This window comes from Schistocerca cancellata, chromosome 8, assembly GCF_023864275.1.
Source record: "Schistocerca cancellata isolate TAMUIC-IGC-003103 chromosome 8, iqSchCanc2.1, whole genome shotgun sequence".
Lineage (NCBI taxonomy): Eukaryota > Metazoa > Arthropoda > Insecta > Orthoptera > Acrididae > Schistocerca > Schistocerca cancellata.
In genome coordinates, this window is record NC_064633.1 from 321,051,286 (window position 1) to 321,078,921 (window position 27,636).

Below are 27,636 nucleotides of genomic sequence, written 5' to 3' on the forward strand. Positions count from 1 at the left end.
GCAGAAATCGTCGGAGGGATTCTGGTCGAATAAGGGAGCCATTATAGTCTGAGGATTGTTTTCGTGGCCTCTCTGGGTGATCTTGCCATTCTGCAAGGCACAATGGATCAAAAATAGAGGCTGCATTTATTCTTGGGACCAGGTCCACCCCTATATGCCATTTCTTTTCTTCCCTCGCAACGATGTCATCTACCAGCACGACAATGCACGTGTCATACAGCTCGCAGTGTACGTGGGTTGTTCAAAGAGCACCAGGAAGCGTTTACTATACTTCCCCGGCCACCAAACTCCCAGAATTTAAACTTAATCAAGAGTCCGTGGGACAATCTATATCGAGATGTTCCGCCGTGGGTCCTCAACCGAGAAACTCAGCACATCTACCCACACCAATGGAGTCGGTACCATCTATAACCTCACAGACGCTCTTCCTGCAGTTCTCGCACCGGTCCACGCTGCAAATAATGGTTTTCAGACATGTGACAGGTGGTCATATTAATATGACCAGACATTATCCCCTCGAAATCGTGTAGTATCCTGCAGTAGGCATTCTGAAATACACTCTATATAATTGTTTCTCCTAACACGTCCCACATCCTTAAGTATCTCAAAACTATTGGTCAAAGGAACGAACAGTGCATCTTAAGTCGAGGCGTGAATATGGCCATTGCTGAAGACAATAAATTTCAACTGATATTGAAAATTACTTTTACACATTCAGAGAAATAAGAAACGATTCATCATGCATTTTAAAGCTACATTTCTTTTTAACTGTTGTGAACTGTACTATAGTTGCTGGGTCTGGTTGGTTCAAATGGCTCTGAGCACTATGGGACTTAACTTCTGAGGTCATCAGTCCCCTAGAACTTAGAACTACTTAAACCTAACCAACCTAAGGACATCACACACATCCATGCCCGAGGCAGGATTCGAACCTGCGACCGTAGCGGTCGCGTGGTTCCAGACTGTAGCGCCTAGAAACGCTCGGCCACTGCGGCCGGCCTGCTGGGTCTGGTTATAGGGAAGTGCTTATATTACGAACATATGTGTTTGTGTTTCAGATACGCCATGAGAACTTCACTCAGATTGATGTTTCCGTCTCGTATATCTTCAACCGGAAGACATATAATTTCGTCAAGGTGTATGAGGATCCACCAACAGTCTCAGTTCAAATGCTGACCGAAACCGCCAATGCCCACAGTGAGCGGCAGTTAAGTGAAGCCGCAGTTCAGCAACTGATAAGGTAAGCTTCTTGGCCTGAAAACTAAGTATAAATTTAACCAAAAATGCAGTCCCCATCCAACCTAAAGTATCGTTTGTTTTTGGAGAACGTTCAAAAGTAAAAATAAGTTCCACATTCAAGCAATGAATGTTGAGGACATCTTCTTGAATGCAAATTGACACCCTAAGCAAATGCGTAGTGGAAGAGGGGAACTTCATATATATCAGGACGGTGAACTGTGGCTATATTGACCGTAAGGCTCGTCTTAGAAGATAGGTCAACAAAGGAGAAACCTGCCTTTATATCACCTGTAGATTTGGAGATAGCTTTTGACAATGTTGACTGAAATACACTCTTTAAATTTCTGAAGGTAGCAGGCATAAAACACTGGGAGCTAAAGGTTATTTAAAACGTGTAAACACACCACTTGGCAACTGTATGAGTCGAAGTGGACGAAGGGAAAGCAGTGGTTGAGAAGGTAGTGAGAAATGGTTGTAACCTATGCCCAGTGTTATCTAAGCAAGCTATGAAGGAAAGCAAGGAGATATTTGGAAAGGGAATTAAAGTTCAGGGAGAGGAAATAAAAATTGAGATATGCCGATGACATTGTAATTCTCTCAGAGACAGCAAAGCACTCGGAAGTGCAGCTGAACGGATTGGGTAGTATCGAACATTAACAAAAGCAAAACTATGGTAATGGAATGTTGTCGAAATAAATCAGGCGATGCTGAGAGAATTACATTGTGAATGAGACACTAAAAGTAGGAGATCAGCTGTGCTACTTGGACAGTAAAATAACTGATGATGACCGAAGTAGAGTGGATACCAATTGAGGAATGGCAATGGCGAAAAAGCGTTTCTGAAGAAGAAAAATTTGCTAACATCGAGTTTTATATGTGTTAGGAAGTCTTTTTTTATGGCATTTGTCTAGAGTACAGCCATGTACGAAACTGAAACGTGGATGATAAGCAGTTCAGCCAAGAAAAGACTAGAAGCTCTTGAAATATGGTGTTACAAAAAAACGCTGAAATTAGGTGGGCAGATAACGTAACCAATGAGGAGATACTGAATAGAATTTTGAGAAAAGGAGTTTATATCCTAACATGATTAAGAGAAGTGATCGGTTTATATAACACATGCTGAGACATCAAGGAATCTAATTACTAATTCAACATTGGAGGAAAGTGTGGGCGGTAAAAATTACAGAGGAGACCAAGAGATGAGTGGATGCACGTCCAGATGGTTTAGTTTAGTAATGTCACGTTCCTTAGATCATTTTCACTATTATTTTATTGATATGATGTGGAACAAGTAAGATTACAAGATATATATGCACACATGAATAGTGCTATAATTAATATTACTGAAAGTTTTAGTTCTTTACATGCAACTACATTTAGAGGTACATTTTTTTACTAGTTGTGAAACAGAAACTCGTCCATGGAATAGAAGGAATTGTCCAAAAGAAATGATTTTAAGCTAAATTTAAAACTTGATCTGCTACCTGGCAGACACTTTATGTTGTTGGACAAATGATCAAAGATTTTTGTTTTGCTGAATAATGTACTCCTTTTTGAGCAAATGACAACTTTAGTAACGGATAGTAAAGGTCATTTTTCCATCTAGTGTTGTACGTAGGAGCATCACTGTTTTTTGCGAATTGAGATGAATTATTTATAACAAATTTCATTAGCAAATATATGTACTCTGATGGTGCAGTTAAAATACCTAACTCCTTGAAAAGGTGCGTACATGACGTCCTTGGGTGAACACCACTCACTATTCTCACTGCTCTCTTTTGTGCAATCAATACTTTATGTCTAAGTGGTGAGTTACCCCAGAAAACTATTCCATAAGACATTATTGAGTGGAAATATGCAAAGTACGTCAGGAGGCTGATCTGTTTATTACCAAGACTAGCGATTATACGAAGAGCAAAAGAGGCTGAACTTAATTGTTTGAGAAGCTCAGTAATATGCTTCTTTCAGTTCAAGTTGTCATCAAAGTGAACAGCCAAAAATTTGGAGGAATCTACCCTGTTAACTGAGCCCTGTTCATATACTACATCAATTGTCGGTATGACTATTTGGTGTACAGAACTGGATATAGTGAGTTTTTTTTTTTCAAAATTAAGGGAGGGTCCATTTTCTGAGAACCATTTAATAATTACTTGAAAGACATCCTTAACAATATCTTCAACTGCTTTTTCTGGAGTGAGATTTATTATAACACTCGTCTCATGTGCAAAAAGTACTGGTTCTTCTTGCTGATCGTTAAGTGAGAGGCAATTCACATGAATAAGGAACAGCAGAGGACCCAAAATTGAACCCTGTGAGACTCCCTTTGTGATAACTCCCCATTCACTAGAATTTACCACCCTCCCAACATTATTTGAATTATTCAGCACAACTTTTTGCTTTCTGTTCGTTAAGTATGATTCAAACGAGCTGTGTGTGTGGCCTTCAATTCCATAAAACCTGAGTTTTTTTAAGAGTGTAACATAATCCACACTGTCAAATGCATTGGAAAGATCACAAAACATATCAACTGGTGATAATTTGTTATTTAGAGCTTGTACTATTTAATGGGTAAATGTGTGGAAAGATCACAAAAAATACCAACTGGCGATAATTTGTTATTTAGGGCTTGTACTATTTGATGGGTAAATGTGTAGATAGCATTCTCAGTCGAGTAACCCTTCCAGGATCCGAACTGTGACATGCTGAGTAAATTACTTTCACTTAAATGTGAGACTACTCTTGAATACATAACTTTTTCGAATATTTTAGAAAATGTAGTCAGCAATGAGATTGGTCTATAATTATTTAAGTCACTCTTGTCCCCTTTCTTATGATGAGGTTTGACAATTGCGTATATCAATCTGTCTGGAAAAATTCCCCATGCCAGTGAAGCATTACATATATCACTAAGGACTCCACTTATTAAATTAGAAAAACACCTGAAAATTCTGTTAGAGACTCCATCGACGCTGCATGAGCTCTTGTTTTTCAGTATATTTATAATTCCCTTGATTTTAGTGGCGGATGTTGATGCTATTCTAAAGGACTAAAGTCCTAGGGAATGATATTTTTAACATATTTTTTCCTTCTTCAACTGAACCATTTAATCCTATTTTTGCTGCTACATTCAGAAAGTGATTATTAAAAATAATTGCAACTTGTTAGTTACCACTCACAACACCATCATTTCCCTTTATTGCTATGGTATGCTGTGCACTGTCAGGTTGCCCCGTCTACCGTTTGACAATATTCCATATAGTTTTAATCTTATTATCCTCATTATTAATTTCTGTCAGAACACATAAACTTCTCGACTTCTTAATGACTTTCCTTAAAAATATTATAGTATATTTTGTAGTAAGCAACTAACGTCGGATCCTGACTTATTCTGGCCTGTACATATATTTCCGTCTTTCTCTTACACTATATTTTAATTTCCTTAGTAATCCATGGCTTACTTGACTTTGTAATGGCTTTTTTGGGTAACGTTTCAGGAAACCAGCTCTCAAATATTGAGACAAATTTACGGTGGTTCAAATGGCTCTGAGCACTATGGGACTTAACATCTGTGGTCATCAGTCCCCTAGAACTTAGAACTACTTAAACCTAACTAACCTAAGGACATCACACACATCCATGCCCGAGGCAGGATTCGAACCTGCGACAAATTTACGGTGGAACTAAGAGTAAGAGAAGGGGTCGGTTTATATGATACATGCTCAGACGTCAAGGAATCTAATTACCAGTTCAATATTGGAGGAAAGGTTGGGTGGTAAAAATTACAGAGGAGACCAAGAGACGAGTGCATTAAGCAAGTCCAGATGGATGTGGGTTGCATTAGTGATTTGGAAATGAAAAGGCTCCCACAGGGTTGAATAGCGTGGAGAACTGCATCAAGCCAATCTTCGGACTGAAGACCACAACAACAACAATAATCGAGTTATGTTCAATAAAGATTGGTACTTACTATTTTCTAAAAATTTTACTTCAGAAGTTTCCTAATTCGCACTTTTGTTATCTTCAGTATATTCTCCACCCATTGTGCTTGTCCCATCACCGTTATACTCCTGGAAGATGTGAGGAAGACCTTACATAGCACGCACTTCAAACTACATCTAAATCCTTCACTTGTAGGTTTCTATTATGAAAATGATGTCACCTATGGTCATTTTTCGCAGTGGGATAGAGGCAAAAGGTCACTCGATGCTAGGTCTGAAATGGAAGGTAAATGAGGTACTATACAAATGCGTTTTTTGCTCAAAACCTCTAACACAGTTTGGGCAATGAGAGATCTGGCACCATCATGATGAAGCTTCCAACGACCAACAAGTTCTTTACTCTTCTTTGAAATATGATCCTTCATAAGTTAGCTCCAGTCCTGTCCGCAGTACGCTGCAGTGTCTATAGCACCTCTTGGAACAGCAGGAGTGGATGCCATGCCTTCGCAGCTGCAGAATGTGATGACTATTGCCCTGCTCTCAGAGTTATGTCCATGCACCTTTATTTGGAGGTGGTTGGCCACATTGCACACAGTCTGTGCTACTCTGTTTCATTTCTGGGTCACAACTATACACCCACGTTTCATCTGCAGAGATGATGCTTTGCCTCCCTGCATCACCTTCATTTTCAAAACATTATTTTCAATAGTGGCTCTATCAACATGATTTTGCCTTTTCTGCAGATTTAATCGTAGTATCTAGCACGTTCAACCCTGGACATGTGCAAATGTTCCTATAAAAGCACGTGAATAATTCCAATCGATTTCCTCAAAATTCATGCAAGCTCTCTGATAATCAGAAGTGGATCACTGTAAGTAATGGCTTCCCTAGTATTGATTGTTGTCTCTGTTAAGGCCGTAATAGGTGCCGCTTGTCCTCGGGCAATTCGCAACTTTCCTGGCTGTATTGCAACGTCTTGTGCCAAGGAAAACAGGCTTGACGAGAGAGCATAGCAGACCAGCGGTCTTCACTTCATCATTGTTCAGGTGAACACAACATTTTATCGTGTAACGCTGCTCACGAAATGCCGAGACGTAATGAAGTTTGTAGGCGCCAAAAATGCATAGCCACTTCCATTCACTTCTGCAACATAACTGAGAGAGCAGAAGGAACAATACTTTGAGAATATGCAAAGTGTAACGCGTAGTTTTTTCAGGCGGCAGTACACGGCTGCCCTATTCACTGCAAGCTTTTCCGCGTTACCGGTAAACTCTATTGAGCATCCCTCGTATAAGTGATACGTCTGGATCAATTTGGCTAGTGTTTTGTAGCGTATTGCCACTAAGAACCACCAAGACGAACGAACTCATCTGAAGTGTTAATCACTTACAACAGCGAGTCACATACACCAGTATTATATGTCTCAATTTCAAATTTCCAGTATTTAATGTTAAACTTAACTACCGGTTGCTTATTTAATTGCGTGAAATTTTAACTGGGTAAGTACTTAATATAGTAGTCCAGGGTGTATACGACCCGGGACAACCGGGAGATCCGGGAAAAGCCCGGGAATTTTTTCATCCGGGAGAAAACCGGGAAAAACCCGGAAATTTTTTAGAATTCCAGGAATTTTTTGGTTTTAGTCTTCAGTTAAATTTTTGTAAGTTTCACTGGTAAGAACAATACTGTAATAAAGGATATTCATGTATCCCCTCACTACGGAATAATACTGCAGCAATAAAACATGGACGAGAGCAAAAAAAAAAAAAAAAAAAATAAAATAAAAATAAAATAAAACTTAAGTTGCAAGTGAAATGCGCCATATACAATAATAAAATCCAATGGTCAAAAAAAAAAAAAAAGTCTGCCAACAGCAAAATGTGTTAGAGGATTAGGATGATTATGCAATGCTTCATAACAACAAATTGCCTCCGATGAGTGTGAATCACAACTGTTTACATTAGATGCATTTGAGCAGTTGCGAGCGGGCTCATTGGCATGCGCAGTTGAGTCGTGCATGTGTAGTACCTTCTCCCGCTACAGAAGTGTTGCTGTTAGCTGTATAAGCAGTAGCATCAAGCAGCAAATTCATATTCTTGAGGAAAAAAAAACCTTTTTTCACAAAGCGCCTGGTATCCAGCGCTCGTTGGTCTGTCGATTACTCATATGATTTTGAAAAGCATCCCTGTTGATTTTGGAACATATTCTAAGTTGATATCTGAATGAATCATAAACTGATTTTTGAATGTATGCATCGTGTACGTGATGACTCTGCCAAGGGAATCCCCGTTGCGTCTAGAAATAAACTTTCCTACAGAGAGAAGGAGACGCGGCTATAGGAGCTGAGCGGACTAAAGCCAAATGGGTTAATGCCAATCGCTGTTTATGTGGTTGATTGGGTTTGCGAATGATCAGCGTTGTTATAACTGCCAGCGAAATCCATAGATTCAGACTACCAGAATGGAAATAAACGACTAACGGGAATAACAAGTAAGAAAGATTATGTATTATCTTCTCGGTGTATCCAAGAAAACGAAATTTTGACAGAAAATTTTTGGCCAGACCGCTACACTAGTTAGGGCCAGTTGTACAGTCCCCGGTAGCAGCTGCCTAAGTTCTACTCTGGGAGTAACGCGGAAAACGCGTTGTACGAACAGGTAACAACGCCTAACCGGAAAATAAACGTGGGATAATTAAACCGTTGATTGTGTCAGGGTTAGTGAAGTTAACCAAAAAAAAAGTTTTGACACTGGCACGAATAGTTATAGAATTAGTGATGACAAGATTGTTAGAACGAGGAAAGAAAAGAAAGGGGGAATCACACAAATTATGGAAGAATATGACGATTCCAAATTTATATAGAGATTTCGTACTACTACTTTTCGATCTCATGCTTGAGAAGCTGGAGCGTATGAATGAAATGTAAAACTATTTCCGAATCTAAAGCTTTTTGCTTGTAGTATGCCTAATAAGCATTAGATATTGGTACTTTGTGACTTAAATTCTGTCGTGTTATAAAAATGACAATTTGTGTCAAAACAGTCTCGTTTATTTGGTGTGTGTTACAATGGCTGCAACGTTAGACCGACCTATTTCGTTTTATCTAGTAGGCAGTGACAAAATACACGTAATCAGCTCGAGAAACCACATCATTTTTGTCGGTCTGCTAAAGAAGTTTCGCTTTTATTAATTTTTTCCAATAAGACAGTCAATTTATTTGAAACGAAGTGTTTAATTCCACACTATTGGCTAGTTTCAACTGTTCGCTGCATTTCAGAAGTGGATGTTTTCATCTTCTATCACCTATGGCATTATGCCATAATAAAGAACCAAACATGAGAAAACAGTACTGCTACTCCAAGAAAATTTACATACGAATCTGCACTTTAAGCCGAATTATGCAGTTTAGTATGGTTCACGAAATTCCGATGCTTTTGGAGTATCCTCTGATGTCTTGTTTCTTTTATGACGTAATGTAAGATCTTTTAATGTTTTACACGTACGAACATACGGGCCTCCTGCATCATCGTAGCTGCGCAAGTGCGGTGACGCCTGATATTTGGCGCTCTCTGGCAAGTACTGAAACGAACCTATTTCTAACAGGTCGCGGGAAAATATTGCGAATGGTTGTTTGAAAAGCGTTACTTTCAAAGTAAATTTCCTTTAACGCAAGATGAACTATATGTGAGAAAGTACGATGAATTTCTTAAATCACAGAACGTTTGACTGTCATTTAAAAATCAACTCTTTGAGGACGACCATTTTGAAAAATTTCGAGTCCAGATCAGACATTTATGTCGTTATTAAATATTTTACTGGCACATTTGTGTGATGTATCTTAAAGTGTAACGCGCCCAAAAAAGATCAACATTATATGTGAAACCTTAGCTTCTCTTGCAGCTTATTAATCTTCGAGACCAATATTATACGTGAAAGCTTTGTTTTCTTGTAGCAAAACTATGTATATTAATTTAAACGATTAACTTTCCCTATTTGTGTGTACGCGCTACTTAACAGCGATATTGCTATTGGCTGACTACTTCACGAAAATATGCAGTGTACATGTCTCTGCACATCAAAGATCTTTCCAAAACGTATTTTATTATTTTAAGGGGGGTAGGACGTCAAACGGGCCGACTTGGAGCAGGACAGGCACCACAGGACATTTTAATTTCCACTGTCTGTAGTTTTACAAGTAAATTCATAAAACTTTGTCAGCATGACCAGGAAGGATTCAGGATTCACATTCGTAGCAGCGAAAGTTCAAAAACATAACAAAATAATTTTTTTACATGTGAAATTTCATCATTTTTTCACTTACTATTGGCTGCATTTGTTGCTATAGGTACACTTTTCTTCATAAGTAAGAGAGAGACAGTTCGATTAATTTTGCACAGCATACAAACCATACTTACAGGTGTCTGAAACTCTAGAATCTATTTAATTTATGAAAAAATGAATGAGCTGTTACGTTTTAAACTTTATGTTTAGAAAAAAAAATCAAATTTTGTAGTTAATTATCTCATTTTTTACCACAGTTTTTAATAGTTTTGGAAAATTCTAGAGTTTCATACACCTGTAAGTATGGTTTATATGCTGTGCAAAATTCATCAAAGAATATCTCTTACTTGTGAAGAAAAATGTACCTATACCAACAAATGCAGCCAACATTAAGTGAAAAAATGATGAAATTTCATATCTAAAAAAGTATTTATTTTGTTATGTTTTTGCACTTCACTGTTATGAGTGTGAATCCTGAATCCTTCCTGGTCATGCTGACAAAGTTTTATGAATTTATTTGTAAAAGTATAGACAGTAGAAAATAAAATGTCCTGTCGTGCCTCTCCTGCTCCAAGTCGGCCCGTTTGACCTCCTACCCCCCTTAATTGAGTTTCGGTTTTTAAGGGCCGGGAAATTCTACATCGGTGTATAGAACCATAACCATTCAAAGGATTGATAAGTTTTACAGTTCCGAGGAAAAGTATACTATCACATAACACGGAAAAAGTATATTTTCATCCGGAGAAGGTGTATTTTTAACCGGGAAATCAGGGAATTTTTTTTCTTGTCAACGTATACACCCTGAGTACACTTTAAGATAGAAAAAAAGACGCACCACGAAGGAATGATCTAAATGTGACGGAAGTCGGTAGATGTGGTGTACATATAAAGGCAAGTAAATGCTTGCAGTTTCAGAAAAAATTGATAATTTTTTCAAGAGAAAGAGCTTCACGAATTGAACAAATTAATAATGCGTTGCTTCACCTCTGGTCCTAATGCAAGCAATTATTCGTCTTGGCATTGATTGGCGGAGTTTTTGGATGTCCTCCTGAGGGATGTTGTGCCAAATTCTGTCCAAATGGCGAGTTACATCATCAAAATACTTAACCAGAAGGAGGGCCCTGCTTATAATGCTCCAAACGTTCTCACTTTGGGAGAGATCAAGCGACCTTGCTGGCTAAGGTAGGGTGTGTTAAGCATGGAGACAAGCAGCAGAAACTCTCGCTGAGTGTTAGTGGGAATTATGTTGCTGAAATGTAAGCCCAGAATGGCTTGCCATGAAGAGCAACAAAACGGGCAGTAGAATATCGTCGACGGACCGTTGTGCTGTAAGGATGCACTGGATGACAACCAGAGGAGTCCTGCTACGAAATGAAATGGCGTCCCGGACTATTACGTCTGGTTGTTGGGCCGTATGGCAGGCGAGATTCAGGTTGGTAGCCCACCGCTGTAAGGGGCGTCTTCAGACACGTCTTCACTGGTCATATGGGCACAGTTCCAAGCGGGATTCATCACAGAAGACAGTTCTATTCCAGTCAGTGAGATTCCAGGCCGAAGCCCAGGACACAGGTGGGATACCAGCCTGACTATCGCCCTCTGCATGGCCCGACAACCAGAAGTGATGGTCTGGGGTGTCATTTCAATTCATTTGGCTGTAATCCGCGGGATCCTGCAAGACAGCGGTAAGCTGACATATTCTACAACCCACTTTGTTGCCCCTTATGCTAAGCCATACTGATCATGCATTTGAGCAAGATAATGCCCGCCTGCACAAGCCGAGAGTTTCTTCTGCTTGTCCTCACGCTTGCCAAACTTTGTCTTGGCCGAAAAGATCGTTGGATCACTTTGGAAATGAGAAGGTTTGAAGCATTATGGGCAGGGCCCTCCAATCAGCTCGGATTTTTTCGTCACGAGCTGATCTTTGGCATCACAGAATAGCACTCGATTCCATGACTGCGAGCCTGTAGCGAATATATGTGTAGTGTTGGCTGAAGAGCCCACACCGTGTTACTAGAGGAGGCCGAAATGCACGCGTTTTAGTTCACGCAGGCTGGCGTGAGGAGGGAAGGACTATACTGACGTGAGGTCTGGAACATGACAAGGAATTAGAATTCAGAAGGCGGACGTAATTAGTGTGATACTTAACTTTAATCCATTAATGATGAACGTCGCTCTTGACGGTACATGATTCACAATATTGTCTGTTCAGAATTCATTCTAATTACTGAACATGGCGCCTTGCTAGGTCGTAGCAAATGACGTAGCTGAAGGATTTGCTAAACTATCGTCTCGGCAAATGAGAGCGTAATTCGTCAGTGAACCATCGCTAGCAAAGTCGGCTGTACAACTGGGGCGAGTGCTTGGGAGTCTCTCTAGACCTGCCGTGTGGCGGCGCTCGGTCTGCAATCACTGATAGTGGCGACACGCGGGTCCGACGTATACTAACGGACCGCGGCCGATTTAAAGGCTACCACCTAGCAAGTGTGGTGTCTGGCGGTGACACAACACTATGTCCTAGGTGCTCCAGCACAGTCTATGAACTAGACAAAGATGTAGTCAAGATGATGGCATTCACCAGATGAACTTCATGCTGCTTGCCGCCAACCATCTGCCGATGGAGAAACTAACTATCTACCAACCAGTGGCGGATAGATAGGGCGGGGGCGGGGGGGGGGGGGGGGGAGTCGCGGGGCGTGCACCCTTTCCCCAGCCCCCGACCCCCCCCCCTTCCGCGGGGCCTCCCGCATTGACACCTGCGCCGCCCCCGCCAGTCAGCCCGCACATTACTAGTTAGTTTCTTTCAGCAGCCGACTCGACTGAATCGAGTTATCGAGTAGTTGTACTTTCCTATGTAGCACGCGCGTCCGCGTCATCGTATTTTATACGTTCCTGTCTGGCATACAGATAGCTAACACACACCTACGAGAAAAGTCGCGACCATTCTAGTGATCTCGATACGTTATTCTGTCTGTCATTTGTTCGAGAAAAGTCGCGAATATTCTACTGCTTTCTTGTACAGAGTACAATGGAGGAGGATCGATGTAATGGTTTAGCTCTGTTGAACGCTCACACTGACACTGATTGTCCAGTTGAAGATGTAATTAACCGATTTGCCAGGAAGAATAAGAGCATAGAGTTCATCATTTATAGAAGAGAACCACAATTGTAACAATTATATCATCAGATGCCACTGTCTTATGTATGTGTATAATCAGAATGAAATTTTCACTCTACAGCGGAGTGTGCGCTGATATGAAACTTCCTGGCAGATTAAAATTGTGTGTCGGACCGAGACTTGAACTCGGGCCTTTGCCTTTCGCGGGCAACTGCTCTACCGACTTTTTTTTTTTTAATTGAACAAACGGAGAGTACATATATATATATACACAAAGCAACAGTTCTTCAAGGTACCAGTTAAACATATACAAATGAGAGTTAGGTAAACAAATTATGAGAATTACATTAAATACAACAAAATATAACACATCCTGTTTTCTTTGTTTTTTTTTTTAATAATTGGTATTGAACAAACTAAAAGTACATATATATTCACTATGCAAGAGTTCTTCAAGGTACCATGACTGTTAGTTAAACAAAAAAAAAAATATTAAAAACAAAAACATTAAATACAACAAAATATAACATATTCTGTCTTCTTCCTTTTTTTTTTTTTTTTTGGTCGATGCATGAGAACGTGGATAAGGGTGTTGCATCATGTGACGGGTAGGCATGGTACACCCCAACTTTGAGGGGGATCAAGGAAGACGCTGCGGAGATAACCGGCAAAAGTTTGTCGGTAAGATGGTTTTCGGGTGAGGGTGCTATGCGCGGTCACAACTTTGTACCAGAAGTCAAGGACTGTATGCGGACCACTCTGAAAGAGGTATTCTAAAGCCTGTCCTCGAAACCAGATGAGGGCATGGTGCTTAGCAAGAGGGTAGTGAAATGTCTGGGGCAACAACAGGAAATCCGGGGTTACCGTCGTTGGCGGGGCACGGAGGTAAAAGCCCACGATTCGTTGGATGAGGAGCCATACGTTTTGTTTCAGGGGGCACGTAAGACGGTGCTCGTCGGTGTCTTCGAGCTGACAGTCAGGGCAGAGTGGGGAGGTGGCCAGTCCTATGCGATAAAGTCGACTATTAGTCGGGAATTTTCCATAGACTAAAATATACCAGAGTGCAGACACAGACGACGGTAAAAAGGGTGCATGCACACACCCCCAAACCGTGCGCCAGTGAATGTCAGGATGCTGTAGCACCATGGGGTCGCAAGGGTTGGAGAACATAAACAAACGATAATAATCTTTTGTACGGGGAGGACGGGTGACTGGAAGATCGGCCCGAACGTAGCTGAGTTCTATGAAACAATTGGCGACGTGGTACAATAATGGAGAAATAGGTGCCACATTGATCGGTGGTTCGAGAGAAGCTGGTCGGAGGATATCTAAGAGATTGCGTGTTAAGGACGGGACCGGCCCCTGCCAGTGTCGCAACAGAGTGTGGACAAAGAGTGCAGAAGATCGTGCCCGCACGTTGACGAGTCCGAGGCCACCTTTTGCAGGAGGCAGTGTTAGAGTGTTTCTAATGAATTCTCTTACTACTTTGGTTTTGATGAAAGTCTATGTGTGTGAGTTAATGCAGCTAGCCGCTAACTTGGTGTAATGTTTTGTCTGTACAGAAGTGTATCTGTCGCCTTTATCGCTCTCTCATCCTCATACACAATTCTGTACAATAAAGTCAAGGGCTTAGGTTTTCTTATCAGGCTTATCCGTGCAAAGACAGACAAAAAAAAATTATACTAATGGGAGGATTCTGAGTAACTTCTAGAATTCCATTCGCTCTCTCTTTCTCTCTCTCTCTCTCTCTGTCCTTTATCTGTGTACAGTTCAAATATAAGTTACATGAAATCAGCCGAGTAGAATCTCTGGTGGAGCCCTTCGTCTTAATATTCAGCGGCTGGCTTGCTAGAAAAGATCTTTGCATACATTATTATTATTAAGCGCTGCATTCAGTTGGGAAAATCGATCGTGTGAACACTTCGTTCAGTTTACGACAGATCTAAAATTTCAGATGTGGACGAAGCCTTTTTGAACGATTTCAAAAAAACTCAGAGATTGCAGGCTCTCTTCGTCACAGCTGAAACTTCCCAATTAATTACAGGGCCCAGACAATCATCAATGATTCAGACAGAGAACGCATTCGTCATTCACTCTAGAATAAAATGGTCACAAACCTTATTTCTGAGGAAAATTGTATATTGAATCCATTTCCATACATGTTCCGTTTCCGTGGATTTTAAGTCTCATGCAATTTACTTTTACAAGTCCTTCTTTCTCTTTATATACCACGCTAGCGGCACAAACTTTCCTGTCTCGCTTTAGCGCGAAGAAGAGTAAATAAATCTCCTTTAGCAATCCGAAAAGCTTCCAACCGATACTTTCCGAAGCTGTTCCTTTCTCTCTCTCTCTCTCTCTCTATAATGACCATGGAGCATACATCTCTGTACCTCTGTTGTTCCAAAGAATAAACGTACTAGAAAAATACCTTGGCGTCGACGAGCTGTCGGCGCATATATTACTAGAAAATCTGCTCAGATACTTTTCAAACGTAAATAAATGTGGGTGATTTGATTGACCATTATTAATTATTGCGTGGTAGAGGGTAATTTTCCGTGGGGAGATTACAGTGCCCCTCGCAGCGAGCGAAGTTTGTGAGGTCAATTTTTATTCACCGAACACACTTCGCGAGCTATCTATTAGCGTGGATAACCCGGAAGTGATGATTGTCAGTCCTCCGACTGAAAAAGAATATTATGTTTGAACTAGACGAAGAAAAGAAATGTTGAAGACAGAAGAAATGAAGAGACCGGTACCGCGGCTGTATTACTTTTACGTGCATCTAGGTGTTATGTTTGCTGTGCACAACCAAGGAAGATGATCTTTCATGAACTTATGTCAGGGTCTACCCATTCGGGAACTTTCTTAAGCAGGGAAACCTTGGAAAACCTCTTAAGCTTAGACCCCCAGCCTACGGTACATAGAAGATAGGAAAGCCTATAGAAGAACAAAAAATAATTTTGAAATTTATCTCTAAAGGAAATATAGGGCTTAATTTGTATCACGATTTGGAGAAGAGTAGTTTGTGCCTCTAGCAAAAAAAAAAAAAAAAAAAAAATATGTTTTACAATAAATAAAGTGAATTCGCGTTTTACAATCTTGCTCCTAGGACAATATCTTGCGGTGCTAAACTCCCCCGGGTCTTGCATGTCCCCGACGTCCACATTTGTAGTCGGTCTTCTATGCGGCCCCCTCTGTCGTTGATCTTCTACGCGGTCCACAATGGGAAGAGTAGAAGGGACAGGGATACTCGAATACACATGCAACATTCATTCCAAAAGAATTAGCAATGACCAAAAGGGAAACTCTTCCTGTAAGAGAACTGATTAGGTTGCACCGTCCAAGATTCTCCTTTTTGAAAGCAAAATCCTTGTGGCTTCATGGATCCTTTTTGTTACGACGTACTTCAAGGAATTCAACTCTTAATTAATGATGTTGCCAAAAGCATCATCCGATTTACTCTCGTTTGAATACTCCTTTTGACTTTGCCTCCCCACTTGTGCTTACAAGTCCAAAAGTTTTAACAGATTTTCTATGACTGATTTGTTCTTCGTAATTTAAAGGATTCATGTAACTGACTATAGATTTTGGATTCAAATCATCGAATAATGGAAAGTGTAGTTCATTTTATTCCAAGACATCATCCATATTTCCTTGATAAGTCATATAATTTAGCTATACTCAAAAAAAAACTTTTTATTCTAAATACATATATTTCTACGCTTGAGTGCTGAAATGTAGAAGTTATTAGCATTGAGGAATGCGGATTCACTTCTTTCATTTACTCTCTGATTCATACGGCGTTCATCCATGCTCATATATGGAAATGAATTTTTCACACAAAATTCCCAAACGAACACGAACCATTAAATTACTACTGAATCTATGAATACTACTTTCTTTAATCATTCATTAATAAATTAAAACTCTTAACTTCGAATTATACCACCTATTCCTTTTAAAGTTCAACATGAATCAGTTTATCCTCGCGTTTGGTGCGAGTCTCTTACAAAGGATATCTGTATCGTCTATATCGATTTTAATTCTCGCGCCGACGTCAACTGTTTTGCACGGGAAATAATCTTTGCGGCGTTAACCGTCACTCACGATTCACTACCACAACACATCCCTTCACATATTTACACATTTAAGCGTTCACATGAGATTATATATGAATCTTCACTCGAACCTCTTTAGATTATTCAGCGTCATTTGCGGGGAAACATTTCATTCTTCTTGAAGGTCAGTCAGATCCTTTATACATCTTGATAACATTAGCAATGCTAAAGTTCTTTGTTCACCCAAACCACAGGTGAAGCCTGTCTCCACTATCTTTTTTACAACACTCAATAGTACTAATTAGTCACTATTTCTATACTCTATGTCACTGACTAACTATTTCAATTTAAAGGCTTTTAACACTACACACACACAGTTTATTGTTATATTTTTTTTTTTTTTTACGAGCGTTCATCTCTGTCACTCGGAACACCATTCCTCCCTATCTTCTAATCTTCCTTATATCTTTTTAAGTCGTTATGAGGAAATAACCCTTTTATTTTGTTCGATCCCGGGTAGCGATCTATTTCCTTTTGAACTTGAGCCTTTAACCTCCAGGGAACAGGATAGAAAGTTCTACAATACGTTTCGTGCGGCTTAACGTAGAGATGGCATATGTATCCTTTAATCACTCCTGGCCTTTCATCAAACACTTTTTCATACGCTGATAATAATTCTTTGAGCTGCTTCTTCTGATCTTCAGTGATGCAGTCGGATTCATTTAACTTCTCATACACTAACTGACCGAAATCTCCTTTGACTTTGAACTCAGTCTTCACGTGCTGTTTAGAATTTTGTGCAGTCCTGATTACTTGCACACTGATCCCACTATTATATTTACTGGTAAGGCTTTCTTTTTTCAACAAGTCCAACTCAATTTCTTGTTTATTTACATTTAACCAAATTTTTCCTGTTTTAAAATCTATTCTGCATCCGTATTGACGTAGGCTGTCGACTCCGATAATGCAGTCTACCACCAAATTTTTCACAACAAGGAATGTGCTTAATATTGCTACCTTTCCTACTTCTACACTAAGTAGTGACTGCACTTTTACATTCGCCGATCGAGCCCCAACGGCGCCTATTATTTTGCAATTTTGAACTGGAAAAATTGGTACTCGTCTTATATTTCTGATCTTGTTGAATAGAGCCTCCGAAATAACATTTGTGGTTGCAGCTGTGTCTAAAACCGCCACTATAGGTACAGTTTCCAAAATGACTTGCACTTCGGCTACTGCCACCTGTTCCTTATTCTCATCTTGGGGTTCTAAGTCCTTGGTCAATTCATCTGCCAGTAATCGTCCATCATTATACGTTAGCATGGGTACACATATCCTGTTGCCCCTCAACCTATTGTTGACCGCTCCTCCGGGGCACGAGTGGGTCCTTACAAGTTTGTTGGATTTTGATTCACCTGGTGGTTGACCTCATCCGTCACTTCGGTAATTACCGGTTGATTCGCGGATGTCCGTCCCCACTGATGTTGGTTATTTGAGTTTATTCCCCCCGGTTGGTTCCACTTTCTATTACTGTTATTGTTCCAAGCTTGTGGTCTGAAATTCCTTTCGTTCCCCCATACGGGATTATATCGTTTCCCATTCCTGTTTTTCCTTGGATAGCCCCTCGCAAGACTGTTGCCGGTATTATTATTGAGATTTTGAGGGTTTTCTCCACTATTTATCGATCTCTGTGCGTTCCCTTGCCTACCATTTGGCGGAGGTTCTATCTCCCTATATTGGAATCTGTTGTTACGGGCTTTCTGGTTGTTCTCTTCTATAATGTCTATATGATCTAACGTCGTGAGGAACGACTCCAGGTCTTTATCGTTGCCGTAAATTAATTGATTCCGGATGCTAGTTGGTAATCTTGCCTTAAGTATGTTTATTATGTCTGGCAAAGGCATAGGTCTGTCCCAATATCTAGTTTTATTTATATATTTTTCAAAATACTTCCTAAGGCTTCCTTTCGAAAAAGAGAAAGGCTCTGGGTAGAGCACCTCCTGCCTTAGGCGTTCCTGTACTCCTTCTGACCAGAACTTTGCTAAAAACGCTTTCTCAAAATCGTCATAGGTCGAGCAAACAGAAGTCATGTCCGAGGCCCAGATCGCACCCGAACCTTGTATATACCCAGTAACGAAACTGATCTTCTGCCACTCCGACCAATTTCTGGGTAGAACTCCTCTAAAACTTCGAATAAAAACAATCGGATGGACCCCCCTTTTGTCAGTGTTAAAAATCTGAAATTGCCGATGCTTTATCATTTTTTCTTCGGCATGGCAAAGGCTTTCGTAATCTCCGTCAGATAAAACTCCACGCGAACAACTAGCTCGTGGCAATTTAATATTTGAGTTACTCACACAAGTCGGTATTGTGTGCGAATGTGCAGTAACTGGCTCTATAGTCGCTGGCAACTTCTGCTGCTGGCCTGTATTCATTTGTTCTGAGCCTTGTTGTGAAACGCGTATCGACTCTGCTATCGTTTGTTTCCAATGCTCGAGATCAGCACCTAACTGCTGTCGCACTTCCTGTAGTCCTTTCGCAAACAAATTCTCTTCCTGTTTGCCGCACAGACTCTGGAATGCTTCTTTAACATTTTGCTCAACGTTTTCACACATTAGCCTTTTATTTTCTAATGTGATTTCGGATAATTTACCCGTTAATACATTAATCTGGTGGTCTATAACGTCTTGACGTTCCGTCAGATGTTCCACACTTTCCTTTAGGTTCGTCTGCGTACGTGCCAATTCAGGAAGTTGCGCAATTGCACATGACATGGCATCTTGCTTTTGTACTAATTGCGGAACCATTTCCACCTGTTCGCGTACGGTATCTATCTTAATAGCCACGTACTCCTTCATTTCTACACGTACGCGTTGTGTAGATTCCTCACATTGAGCTTTAACCAATTCGATTTGTGCAGTTAATTTTCGTTCCGTCTCTTCGGCCTGATCTTTAAGTTCCTTTGTCTTCGCCTCTATCCGTTGTTCTAATTCGGAAAAACTGTCATGTAACTGCTGCTTAATCTCAGCTTTCAGCTTTTCCTGCCCTTCAGTAACTGAGGCTAACTTCGCATTCAAATCATTTTGCCCTTCATTCACTGCGGCGAACTTCGCGTTAATGTCGGTTTTCAAATTTTCTTGCTCTTCAGTAACTGAGGCTAATTTTGTATTCATATTATTCACGGTCTCCGTTAACATCAGCCTAGTAGAATCTCTGGTGGAGCCCTTCGTCTTAATATTCAGCGGCTGGCTTGCTAGAAAAGATCTTTACATACATTATTATTATTAAGCGCTGCATTCAGTTGGGAAAATCGATCGTGTGAACACTTCGTTCAGTTTACGACAGATCTAAAATTTCAGATGTGGACGAAGCCTTTTTGAACGATTTCAAAAAAACTCAGAGATTGCAGGCTCTCTTCGTCACAGCTGAAACTTCCCAATTAATTACAGGGCCCAGACAATCATCAATGATTCAGACAGAGAACGCATTCGTCATTCACTCTAGAATAAAATGGTCACAAACCTTATTTCTGAGGAAAATTGTATATTGAATCCATTTCCATACATGTTCCGTTTCCGTGGATTTTAAGTCTCATGCAATTTACTTTTACAAGTCCTTCTTTCTCTTTATATACCACGCTAGCGGCACAAACTTTCCTGTCTCGCTTTAGCGCGAAGAAGAGTAAATAAATCTCCTTTAGCAATCCGAAAAGCTTCCAACCGATACTTTCCGAAGCTGTTCCTTTCTCTCTCTCTCTCTCTCTCTATAATGACCATGGAGCATACATCTCTGTACCTCTGTTGTTCCAAAGAATAAACGTACTAGAAAAATACCTTGGCGTCGACGAGCTGTCGGCGCATATATTACTAGAAAATCTGCTCAGATACTTTTCAAACGTAAATAAATGTGGGTGATTTGATTGACCATTATTAATTATTGCGTGGTAGAGGGTAATTTTCCGTGGGGAGATTACATGTTGTAGCGGACTTTGAAATTGCCCCTGCTGACACGAAATATCCAAAGGCTGATCGGATGCGGCGGCCAAGGAGTAACGGCATTGGGAGGATCTGGGCGACGTGTACCAGTTTAGGGGCGACATACATGTTGACATAGGACACACGTTGGAGTTGGTTTAAGTTACGGTGCACTTGACTGCGGACGTGGTGCCGAATCGACTGCAAAAACCGCCGGTAAGCCAGGGCCACTGTGCGGTGTGTGGAGCTCGTAAATTCGATACCCAAGTAACGAAGGGTGGCACTGACTGGGAGTGGGGTCGGCACCATAGCCGGGAGGCCGCGCCCAATGTGCATCATAGTCGATTTACGGACATTAAGAATGCTACCAGAAAGACGTCCATACTGGTGGATCCATTGGATGGCGTCATTGAGTTCCGTGGAGGAGCAGGTGAGAAAGAGGAGATCGTCCGCATAAGCCCTACAGTGAAAGGTGTGGTCACGCAAAGTGAGGCCCTGCAGTCTAGAGGTAAGTCCAGTGATGAGGGGCTCAAGTGCAATGGCATATAGTAAGGTAGACATAGGGCATCCTTGACGCACAGAGCGGCGTATAGGAATCGGTCCTACAAGCCTCCCATTGACTTGTACCATCGAGACCGCGGGAAGTAGTAACCGGCGAATGGTGTCGACAAAAAGTAATGGGAACCCCATACGTGTCGCCACCATGATCGACTGAGCTACCCAAGCACGACTCACGCCCCGTCCTCACAGCTTTAGCCGGCCGGTGTGGCCGTGCGGTTCTAAGCGCGTCAGTTTGGAACCGCGTGACCGCTACGGTCGCAGGTTCGAATCCTGCCTCGGGCATGGATGTGTGTGATGTCCTTAGGTTAGTTCGGTTTAAGTAGTTCTAAGTTCTAGGGGACTCATGACCTCAGTAGTTAAGTCCCATAATGCTCAGAGCCATTTGAACCATTTTGAACCTCACAGCTTTAATTCCGCCAGTACCTCGTCTCCTACCTTCCAAACTTCACAGAAGCTCTCCTGTGAACCTTGCAGAACTAGCACTTCTGGAAGAAAGGATATTGCGAAGACATGGCTTAGCCCCAGCCTGGGGGCAAAGGCCCGAGTTCAAGTCTCGGTCCGGCACACAGTTTTAATCTGCCAGGAAGTTTCATGTGTATAATCAGTTTAAATAGATCTTTCTTAACCTTTGCATGTGATTTGATGATGATTTTTTTTATACAGTACAAGTAAAGGTAGCTCAAGATATCTTTAGCGCGCCCTCCTTGAGGGTTTTCTGTATCCGTCACTACTACCAACAACACCACATCACAGAGTGCTGCCAATACCGGACTTCCGCGCGGAAGCCAGCGGCAGGGACTCTTGGGATCCACATTCCTCTTCAACACTCAGGTGCCTTCGGGTGCTGTAACATACCAGGGTTAGGTAGCAGATCATCCGACGACACGACTACCGACACCAAGTACGCATCGGATGGGCCACAAGTGTCATCGTAGAATTCTGAGTCGGACCGAATACACTCCAGTAGCCAGCCCGAAAGAGCCGTGCCTGTTCGCCGGCATCGGCCGCGAAGTCAGGGTCACTGACATCTCCTGGGCGCGCAACCGCTCAGCTGATTCGACCGACGTCAGTTACACTGAAGCGCCAAAGGAACTGGTACGGGCATGCGTGTTCAAATACAGAGATATGTGCCGTGGTCGGGAACGCCTATATAAGACAAGTGTCTGGCACAGCTGTTATATCGGTTACTGCTGCTGCGATGGAAGGTTATAGGATGTGAGTTTGAACGTGGTGTTATAGGCGGCGCACGAGCGATGGGACACAGAATCTCCGAGGTAGCAATGAAATGGGGATTTTCCCGCACGACCATTTCACGAGTGTACCGTGAATATGATGAATCCGGTAAAACATCAAATCTCTGACATCGTCGCGGGCGGAAAAAGATCTGCAAGAACGGGATCAACGACGACTGAAGAAAATAGCTCAACGTATCAGAAATGAAACCCCTCCGCATATTGCTGCAGAATCAGTGCTGGGCCACCAACAAGTGTCAGCGTGCGAACCATTCAACGAAACATCATCGATATAGGCTTTCGGAGCCGAAGGCGCACTCGTGTACGCTTGATGACTGCACGACACAAAGCTTTATTCCTCGCTTGGGCCTTTCAACGCCGACTTTGGACTGTTGACGACTGAAACATGTTGTCTGGTCGGACGAGTTTCGTTTCAAATTGTATCGAGCGGATGGACGTGTACGAGTATGGAGACAACCTCATGAATCCAAGGAACCTGGGTGTCAGCAGGGGACTGTTCAGGCTGGTGGAGGCCCTGTGATGGTGTGGAGCGTATGTATTTGGAGTAATTTGTGACCCCTGATGCGTCTAGATACGACTCTGACAGGTGACATGTACGTAATCATCCGGCCTCATCACCTGTATCCACCCACGTCCATTGTGCATTCCGACGGCCTTGGGCAGTTCCAGCAGGGCAATGCGACACCTTACATGTCCAGAATTGCTAAAGAGTGGCTGCACGATCAGTCTCCTGAGGTTAAACGCTTCCGCTGCCCACCAAACTCTCCAGATATGAGCATCATTGAGCGTATCTGGGATGCCTTGCAACGTACTGTTCAGAGGAGATCTCCACCCCCTCGTACTCTTACAGATTTATGGACTGACCTGCAGGATTCATTGTGTTCATCACTTCCAGCACTACTTCAGACATTAATCGGGCCAATGTCACGTCGTGTTGCGGCACTTCTGCGTGCTCGCGGGAGTGCTACACGATAGTAGCCAGGTGTACCAGTTTCTTTGGCTCTTCAGTGTATATTTGCTTGTGCAACATCTGAAGTTGAAAATGTATATTTATGACGTTTCTCAGCGTTCTTTACGCTGGAACGTACTGTAAGGGTCTTTATTATTAATTAAAATTTGTAAACAATCACCATATTACGTTAACAAGTGCAGACTATACCGAATTAATAGCAAATTGAAACTCAAAAGTAGAAATTGGCTATATCCAGGAAACAAGAATGTAGTGTAATCTTCTCGTCGACCTTGTTTTGACCTTTCATCATGTAGAATGCTTTGATGACGACAGTTGGGTTCAGAAGGTGTACGCATACATCCCTGGTTCGAAGAAAACTCAGGCACTTAATTACACCTGAAATGGACCGGTTAATCAACTGATTTTAATGTTCTGGAAAATGTATGTGGTTGTGAAGTTACCTTACAGGAGTATAGATTATTCCATGACATTACTGGTGAACTGTGGGACAACAGTACCTTGCTGCAAAAACATTCGGGGCAGTCTGCTGGCCGTCTTCGGGCGTATGCAGGTGAACGTACACTGAGCTTCCCTATACAATACCCCACTGGAGCAGCATGGGGTGACTACTTGTCACTGCACATGCATGGCATGAGCACATATGCTTCTGATGCAGTTGCGTGCGTTGCTTCGAGCCCCTTGTGTGATGAACGCTAGTCTCATCTACAGGGTGTTCGGAAGTTCCCGTTACAAACTTCTAAGACTTGTAGAGGAGAGTGAGTACATAATATTTTGCACAGGAACCCATGGCCGGGAATGTACAGGGTGGGGGGCTTACGTCGTCTGGTCGAGACTGTATAACAAATAGGTTCCTTTCGCAGTATGCAGATGCATTAGCTCCATACTTAACAATCATATACAACCGTTCGCTCGACGAAAGATCCATACCCAAAGACTGGAAAGTTGCGCAAGTCACACCAATATTCAACAAAGGTAGTATGAGTAATCCACTAAATTACAGGCCCATATCGTTAACGACGATATGCAGCAGGATTTTAGAACATATATTGTGTTCGATCATTATGAATTACCTCGAAGAAAACTGTCTATTGACACACAGTCAACATGGGTTTAGAAAACATCCTTCCTGTGAAACACAACTAGCTTTTTATTCACATAAAGTGTTGAGTGCTATTGACAAGGGATTTCAGATCGATTCCGTATTTCTGGATTTCCGGAAGGCTTTTGACACTGTACGGCAGAAGCGGCTCGTTGTGAAATTGCGTGCTTAAGGAATATCGTCTCAGTTATGTGACTGGATTTGTGATTTCCTGTCAGAGAGGTCACAGTTCGTAGTAATTGACTGGAAGTCGTCGAGTAAAACAGAAGTGGTTTCTGGCGTTCCCCAAGGTAGTGTTATAGGCCCTTTGCTGTTCCTTCTCTATATAAACGATTTGGGAGACAATCTGAGGAGCCGTCTTCGGTTGTTTGCAAATGACTCTGTCGTTTATCGACTAGTAAAGTCATCAGAAGATCAAAACAAACTGCAAAACGATTTAGAAAAAAATATCTAAATGGTGCGGAAAGTGGCAGTTGACCCTGAATAACGAAAAGTGTGAAGTCATCCACATGAGTGCTAAAGGGAACTCGTTAAACTTCGGTTACACGATAAATCAGTCTAATCTAAAAGCCGTAAATTCAACTAAATACCTAGGTATTACAATTACGAACAACTTAAATTGGAAGGAACACATACAAAATGTTGTGGGGAAGGCTAATCAAGGACTGCGTTGTATTGGCAGGACACTTAGAAAATGTAACAGACCTACTAAGGAGACCGCCTACACCACGCTTGCCCGTCCTCTTTTAGAATACTGCTGCGACGTGTGGGATCCTTACCAGATAGGACTGACGGAGTACATCGAAAAAGTTCAAAGAAAGGCACCACGTTTTGTATTATCGCGAAAAATGGGAGTGTCACAGAAATGATACAGGATTTGCGCTGGAAATCGTTACAAGAAAGGCGTTTTTCGTTGCGACGGAATCTTCTCACGAAATTCCAATCACCAACTTTCTCCTCCGAATGCGAAAATATTTTGTTGACACCGACCTATATAGGGAGGAACGATCACCACGATAAAATAAGGGAAATCAGAGCTCGTACGGAAAGATATAGGTGTTCATTCTTTCCGCGCGCTATACGAGATTGGAATAATAGAGAATTGTGAAGGTGGTTCGATGAACCCTCTGCCAGGCACTTAAATGTGATTTGCAGAGTATCCATGTAGATGTAGATGTAGATGTACGTCGAATCGGCTGATGTCATTTGACGTCTGTTCCATCTCTCTTTCGGATGATGTCATTTGACGTCTATTCTAGCTCTCTGACCCGTTTCGAGCCTCATTCACATATCTGTGAGTGGCAGAACAACATGGTTGTGTAGACATTTGCAGAGTATATCGACACGATCCTTCTGAATAGCGAAGATCACGGTAACGAAAGAGCTGGTCGTCGCCTTTATAAAGATCGTTCTCCACAACGCCCGACTTCATTGCATACCCTTTTCGCCACTATTACGCAACGGCTCCGAGAAGGGGTACCTTCACCGTCAGCAGCCGTGAATGTGATTCTCCAAGGAGAATTGGAACAGGCCGTACTACATGACGTTGAAGAGAACCCGTCAGTTAGTACACGAGCAATTTCTTTGGCTATTAATGAGTGGAACTGTAAAACAAGTGATGTACTGGGCCACGCCTAACGAATTACCTGTAAAAGTGATCGCGTTACCAACATGTTTCCAAATGCTTGTAGTACGGAAACGGTACGTTTCTGGACATGGATTCCAGTTAAAATATTATTTAAGACCTCCCTTCTACACGACCTATTGCTGTAACGGGAATTGTATTCAAGCGGTAAAATCGTAGAGAGACACTCTGGCTTTTTAGAGCAGGAATTTTTCCTATAACAGGATTCCACGCAGTATATGACTGGAAACCGCCGTCACATTCGTTCCATTATACAGAGTATCTCAACAGTCATGGTCAATATTGAGGGATATGTCCGGAATTATCCTTCGAAGTAAAAACGTCAAGGTGGATGAGGTAGTGCGGACCAAAGCAGGAAAAAATTGTCTAGAAAACATAGGCTCTAAAAGGCATCCCTTAGGGCTATGAGCACTTGTTCAGTACAACAAACGTGTTTCGCAGTATCGAAGATGAACAAGTACTCATAACTCTTAACGCATGCACTTTAGAGCCGCGCGGTTTGAGGTGTCATGTCACGGATTTCGCGGCCCCTCCCGCTGGAAATTCGAGTCCTCCCTAGGGCATAGGTGTGTGTGTTGTTGTTAGCATAAGTTAATTTAAGTAGTGTGTAAGTCTAGGGACCGATAACCTCGGCAGTTTGGTCCCTTAGGAATTCATACACATTTGAACATTTACAGTTTAGAGACCATTTCAACTGCAAATTTTGAAATGTAACCGCCAATTACTTTGCGGCGCAAAGTGGTAGGTATCCGACTGTACTTGCATCATCATCAATAGCATCCTAGATCAGCAAGTTCAATGCTCGTATTGCGTCAGTTAAACAGCTGATCACATCTGCGTATAAACTGAACGATCGGGAGGTTTTGTCACTGTGTTGCAACGGAACACTATCCCAGTGAAACAAAGTAATTAGAAATGCAGATAAACTGGTTATATTTATACGTAGAGCGTCATCTAATCAGGAAGAAACAAGAAAATTCTAGGTACTGAAATTCAAATCAAATCTGAATACAATAGATATTTATTCGCTCACATAACTGAACAAAAAATACACGAAATGACGAAGAATTCGCCGCTATTTAAACCAGTACAAAAACACGTACAACATTTGAGGGGGAGCTCTGTAGAATCTCAACTGAAATTGAAAAATCTCCCTAACACAGTGTGAAGGTACCAATTTACTTGGAACACTCAGGTGTGCAGGGAAAAACGCAACAAGCTTTCCTAATATGAACACCTCGCAAATGCAAAATTAACAAGTACAGGACTCAGACAAAAATACAGCTAATCAAAAGACACATGTTGCGTAGTAAAATCTGAAAAATTGTCAGCTCTTCGGAAAGTGGATTACGCTTCCATGAAAAAGAGTGGCCCTTACAACTCTCCGAACTCAGCAAGCGTGCGCCTAACTCCGCCAGTGAGCACAGGGTTAGAACGGGCGAGACAACTGTAGGAAAACAGTGCCCCGGGTGACCTCTAGTGCGTTAGAGGGCGTCAACC

At 41.8% G+C, this 27,636-nt stretch overlaps 1 protein-coding gene across 1 annotated transcript in view; it reads left to right on the forward strand.

Annotated features, from left to right (window-relative positions):
* LOC126094766 (UDP-glucosyltransferase 2-like) overlaps positions 1-27,636 on the forward strand; it is a 148,079-nt gene that overhangs the window by 51,335 nt on the left and 69,108 nt on the right. Inside the window, exon 3 of the mRNA XM_049909316.1 lies at positions 1,059-1,240. Within this exon, the coding sequence (XP_049765273.1) occupies positions 1,059-1,240 (182 nt within the window). The remainder of the gene's footprint in view (positions 1-1,058; positions 1,241-27,636) is intronic.